The 6378-nt window shown below is 39.7% G+C and overlaps 1 protein-coding gene across 1 annotated transcript; it reads left to right on the forward strand.

Annotated features, from left to right (window-relative positions):
• Nucleotides 1-291: 291 nt before the first annotated feature.
• On the forward strand, nucleotides 292-3542 carry LOC145497029 (neuropeptide Y receptor type 2-like). The gene has a single exon (XM_081476809.1). It carries the CDS (start codon nucleotides 1020-1022, stop codon nucleotides 2028-2030), a length of 1011 nt encoding a protein of 336 aa, XP_081332935.1. The 5' UTR covers nucleotides 292-1019; the 3' UTR covers nucleotides 2031-3542.
• The last annotated feature ends 2836 nt before the right edge of the window (nucleotides 3543-6378 follow it).

Consider the following 6378-nt stretch of genomic DNA (forward strand, 5'->3'; position numbering starts at 1 on the left):
AGTGCTAATGAGTCTCCTCCTGTCTGCGCGGATTTTTTTGTCTGTCTCCTATCAGGAAGGCAGCAACTGACGTACTAAGAATTATTTCATTTTCTCATAATGTTTTCCAGGTGTTGCCGTGAAAATCTGCCGTCTACATGTACGTGTTTTGTCAAAGTTTCTATTTATTAAGACTTTGAAGGAGAACACATGCAACACTTATCGATAACTGTCGCAACGTACTGTGAAATTCTAGGGTATTAAATAAACATGTCATAACAACTTTTTTTTTTTTTTGCGGGATAACATTTTCATTACAGTCATAAGTCAATATCAATTACATGTGCTCTGTTACGTAAATGTTTGAGTCTAGCATAATGTATGTTAAGGTCGAATCCAAATAAAACCCAAATCATGCATTTGACGAAGATGAAGACGTTATCAACTTGAATCATAGGCTCCCATATGTCCATGTGTAGTTACCCTTGTCGGGGGAGTGAGCGGGTGTCGAAGTGGGGTGGGGAGAAGACTTCTCCTCAGTTGAGTGGGTTCTGAGCTGCTTCAGGTTTGAAACAGAGTCGAGGTTTGAAATTACGACCTACAAGACCTATATGTTGTTGTTGGGATATACTTATACCATGCAAGACAAAAGGTAAAGTTACTTGATTTAGTAAAACATCAAATACTACCTGACCAATGCACGTTAGATTAAAGGAACCACTCGGCAGACCTTGCAGTCGCCCTCCAAAAATCCCAAGGGTCATCCCCCGGTGCACCCGTGACACGCACGGACTGTGTTATAATTGGGTCATATAAAAAGAAAACAAGTCATCAGAACTCATATCGATAAGGACAGTCAACTGACAATAACTGAATAGCTTACTGCTGTGCGGCTCATCACAAGCAAAGAGCCTATCAAGTTTGCTTTGTGAAAGTGTACCATCACCAAAACGCGTTAATTGTGCCTACTGACCGTCATTCACTTACGGATTTAATGGATTTAACGGGATTCAGACGATAAACTCAGTTGGTGCAACACGATGGCAGAGTGGTCATCTTCAACCGTCGCCCAAAATCTTTCGACCTCGCCTGCAACAGACCCAACGTTCGCGAAGACATCACCAATGGAACCTGCTGGAGATCTCGAATCTTACGAGCAAGCTTACAAGATCACTCTTACGATCCTTTTTTCAGCAGTGATCTTTTTCGGAGTTTTGCTCAACTCCATCATAGTCTTCACAGTATACCGTTGGCCAGAGATGCGGACGCCATGTAATCTTCTGATTGTGAACATAGCGGTTAGCGACCTGGCCGTGGCGTCCTTGGTAGCGCCATTGCGGATCATAGAAGTGTTTGTCGGCTGGCCCTTTGGGAACTTCTTATGCGAGGTTCTCTTTCCCATGCAGGAGTTATTCGTTACTGTATCGGTTGTCACGCACACAACGATTGCTCTGGAGAGGTTTCGAGCCATCGTGCGGCCCTTGAAAAGACGTTTGTCGCTGCGGAATACCAAGCTAATAATTTTCGCGATATGGCCCGCATGCTACATTACTTCTTCGTTGCCGCTCGCTCCCATATTGAAGGTGCAGCCAGACGACGGTATGGACTTGTGTCAGCCTCAGTGGCCGTTCGAACTTTATCGTCCGATTTACCAAGTGTATCTAGTGATTTTGTTCATCGCTATCCCTCTCTTCATTCAAACTATGGCTTATTTCAAGATTCTAAAAACACTGAAGACTAGGTTAACGCCACTATGCGCGCTACCTCTAAACAGAAAGTTGTCTCGCGCGATACAATATCGAAAGCGCAAGAGACTTATAAAGACTCTTACAATCTTGGTTTTTGCTTTTCAAGTGTGCTATATTCCTCGCGGAGTTATGATGATAGTCGACGAATTTGCCCATGGCGATTTGGACATGAACAGTTACATGTATGCTTTCCTGGTGACATTGATTTTATTTTATCTGAAACACGTCATGAATCCCATAATTTTGTTCGCCACAAGCAGAGACTTTCGCCGCTGGAACTTTCTCCAAATTTTCTGCCATTGACAATGTTTAAGCGAACATTTTGTTAAAAAAGGTTATTGACCTCTCACAGATAATGAGTTCTTTTCGAGTTTTTAGCCTGTGATTGTACGTTTAACATTTAAGGGCGAACTGTCGGTTATGTACTCGTTCATGTTTGAGCTGAAAACTCAGCTGAAAAAACAACTTTTCCTCCTAACAAATAGATTTCGACAACCTTTTACGCTAGCACGTCACCCTTAATGAAAAAACGACAAATTTATGTGTCTAGGATTAATTTAATTCCGACATTTTTAGTAGAAAGACATAATTAAGGTACTTCTTGCCTTACACATTGACGTTATGAAAAATGAGAAGCGCCTAAATGGCCGGATATATTTTCTTTCGGGTTTAATTTCCTTTGACTTTCGAATTCTTCAATTGTCGTGATGTTGTGGTAAATAATGTATGGTGTATGTGATGTAAAAGAGAAACGAACAGTCATTAGCGTTAATTAGTAATATAGTTTGGTGTGTGAAAAAAAAAGGTTAGAATGTATGATTGTAATTTCTGATGCGAATGACATTTCAGATGTAGGACTGATTAAATTACATTTCTTTCACCAGTGAAAGTTTTCTTTTCATCATGTGGAGCATCACTATTCACACCTTGTAATATTTTAAGCTGATTATCGGAATATATGGAAACGCGCTATGTCAAATTGAAGGAATTCTAGTACCCCAAAAAATAAATTAATTGCCGTTCTATGAATAGTCGTGGGAAGGTATTATAAAACACCGGAGAATATTGTTTCCGCGATTAATCGAAACGCGAGTCAAAATGTTTGAAATGCAATCCGCAAACAAAATGTCTGTGTGGGTCGTGTTCATGCTGTTATCCTAAATTTATATGAAGAGGCTTAAAATTAAAATCCAGTTTTCCAGCAAACAGACCGAAAACATACAGACTTTTTACCCTTTTCATTCACCAGAACAAAGATGATTTTCCTGCTCTCGTGATTTCAGCCCGTAAAACGTTTTTTTTTTTTTTTTTTTTTTTTTTTAATGTTTGACTGTTCTCTTTTTGTTTTTTTCTTTCTTTTTTTGCGGCCGGAAAAACGACAACTATTTCAGCTGTTGGTCGTCAAAAGAAAAATGATCCAATTATAAAATTCCGTTTAATAATTCGAGAGACCCAGTTTAAATCAGTCTCGATCTCGAGGACTTTATAAGATTTCTTCAAAGGTACCATCTTGGGCTTTTCAGTTACAAAAGGAATAAAAAAGATAAAAATACGTCAATTAAAATGAATAAACAAAATGGGAAAGGAGTCTAAAATTAATTACAGTATTAAAGATTGAAAAATTTACAAAATTTAAAATTGAATATTAAGAATTTACATTATTAACATTTAAAATATGTTTGATCAAGTGTCCCTTAAAAGCTTTCACAGAAGGTAAACTTTTCAAATCATCACTCAGCTCATTCCAGATTTTTGCTCCGCGATATGCAAATGATCTTTGTCCGGTAGCCAGTCGGCAACGTGGAATGTTTAAGTCATTACTCTCTCTGGTGTTTCTCCAAGAAACACAACCAAAATGGTGGAACATAGACTTGTATCGTTCGCGGCTGTCGTAGCTTTGTGAACTTTTGTAACTTTACTAATATAGCTAATTCGCATACTCCTAAAGTATAAATACATACAAGACAAAAATTATGCCATTTTGGCCGCTATGTTGCGAAAGCGAAGCTATTTTGTCTAAAAATTTTCGTCCCGGTTACCCGGGCTGGAGTGTTCATATGAGAAAATTTTCATCCCGGTTACCGAGATATCGGTCGCAAAAACCGAGATCTCGGTAACCGAGCCAGCCCTGCTTCTCATATGAACCCATCGACATTCTTACGAAGGAAAGAGTGGCGAGGCGAGATCTCGGAAACCAAGCCAGCCCGGTTGACCGGGCTCATATGAAGAGGCTCTTAGTCACTCTAATTACATAAGCCTTCAGGCCGGCGAGTGAAATTAAACGGAATTTTGCAAATACCACAATTGAAAAGTGTGGAAAAAAATTGGGAACGTGCGCGCTGCAAGGCCAATTTTAAAAATTTAGGAAAATTCGCCTGCTCTCAGCCAATAATACAAAGTCACTGAGGAAATCGGGGAAAAACCGGCTGAAAACATTTCAGCACTTTACATTCTGTACATTTTGTTAATCCTGTTGTTTCATTTGACCCCCAACGAGCTCAAGTAAATTCCGCACTCCAAGACTCCTATAACATATTTCTTCCTATTAATTTGACTTGTTTATAACTGACTAGTTAAGCCCATGCATCTGACATTTGCAACGAAGGCCTTTTGCTACTATTTATGGGACATATTACTTTTCTTTTTACTTTATTTACTTATGTTGAAGCAACGCCCTTCATTGTTGACTTCTGGACCAAAACATTCCAAACATAATGGGTTGACCATGAGCGATGTTTGCAATATTTGTCAGGTCCGACCCGAGTTTTGATCATTGGTGAATTGTTGAAAGATGTTATTTCCGATCACTGTGTTTCACTCGTCAGGGATTATTGTATTAATTGTATTCTGGGCATTCAATCTATTACAGCGGTGGTATCGTGTATCTTCCCCAAGGCTTCCTGCGGTTTCCCAAGAAGGGAAGAATGTGGAAGGCTAGTGGCCAATTGTAAGTACCGGCCATTTGTACGCATCGTCCGACGAAGAGTTTGCTTCGAACCGGCACAGGCACGCAGAAGTGCCTACTTGCCTAAGTGTTAGTTTGTCGCCAGTTGTTGCTGGAAGAATATGATCAGTAACATTTAGTGAACTTTTGTTGCAAACACCGACGAATTTTGCGGCTGTTGTTTCGCGCCGCCTGAGAATAAAAGCAATAATGTATGGCCGGAACTCCGTCCAAATTTGTTATTCCCGTTATTCCCCTTTAGGGCCCTCTACAAAGGTTGATCCAAGGTTATCTCACGAAAGCCAAAAGGGCCGTTAACTCTACTAGGACCTCCTCGTACCCGGACTATTCTGGACTTTGTTTTGGAAGATGGCGGGTTGTATGCATTTGAAGCTATTTGAAGTGAGAACGAAATAATACATAATACACGATACTCCCACAATCCCAGCCACACATACTAACAGGAGCCATAATCGGGGAACGAGACCGTAAGCGCGCGCCATTTCTAGTACTGAGGTTGTCCCCATGATATGGGACAATAGTTCTATTTTTAGAACAAATTGCGCCATCGCCTTCGGCACACGCGCGTACATGCTGCGAGGATTTTTGTGGATGTCGCGCGGAGGAAATGGCGTCCGAAATTCCCGAAATCTTTCATGTTTTTGGCCCACAACTCAACGTGTTTACGTCTGTTGGAATTTTTCTTAAGTATTTTCGTCGTAAGCTGCTCCACTTTGAGTGAAGTAAGACAGTGTCGAATTTAGGTATGTTCCGCTTTAAGCTTATATATATCGTTGACCAAATTGTGTTCCGACGGATGCTTCTTTTACATCAGCTGTACATTACTCCACTTTAAATTTCACCTATGTTGAAGATTAACAGCTTTTCCATTGCACAGCAAAAAACTAGCTGGATATATTTAGATATAGCAGAGCTTCAGGACTTCATAGTTTCCTAGCTCCTCTTACCACACGCTTGCGAGGAATTTGCCAGTCTATCGCGACCGAAAAGTAAAACAAAATAATTGCTAGTTTGAGTTTCGCCTGAATTGTAAGCAACGCTTGATGTTTCATCAAGGCCCAATAACTTTACGTCCGCAGATACTGCTTAGTTTTATTCGTGTAAAAATCCAGTAAATTCTCTGTTGTCGATGAATGAGAGCGCCCGCCGATGCGTGTTTTGTACAGTCAGTAAACATGACAAATTATACTACCACCGCACTTTCGTGTGATAGCGTACATCGAACTCAAACAATAACTCTATAGTTTTTAAATATGTTTAAGATTGATAAATGTTTGAGAACATATTAAAAGCTAAGCTGAAAATATGCGAATAAAGCAGAAATAATCAGCAAAGTTACGATGACGCTTTCTTTAATCAACTTCGAATAACGATTTCGATTTTGTTGATCGAGTTATCAAAACTCCTTGTCTATTTCCATTTTAGCAGTGTAAAACTTCACTATGCTTATGTTGAAGAAACACACATGATGTTAGTAGCCTTTTTTGCGTTCGTGAAATTTGTTGCAGCATCTCAGCACAAAAGATAACGAAAGAAATCTTTGTCAAGATTTGTTGACAATTGAAAACACCGACTCGGACTCTAAAGTGCACGAGCTGCACTATGCAAATGAGCTAATTGTACGCGTCAGACTTTCCTTTCAAAAACTTTTGTAAACTCACCAAACACGCAAAAACAATAAGAAAC

The sequence above is a fragment of the Orbicella franksi genome, chromosome 9, assembly GCF_964199315.1.
Source record: "Orbicella franksi chromosome 9, jaOrbFran1.1, whole genome shotgun sequence".
In the NCBI taxonomy this organism is placed as follows: Eukaryota; Metazoa; Cnidaria; class Anthozoa; order Scleractinia; family Merulinidae; genus Orbicella; species Orbicella franksi.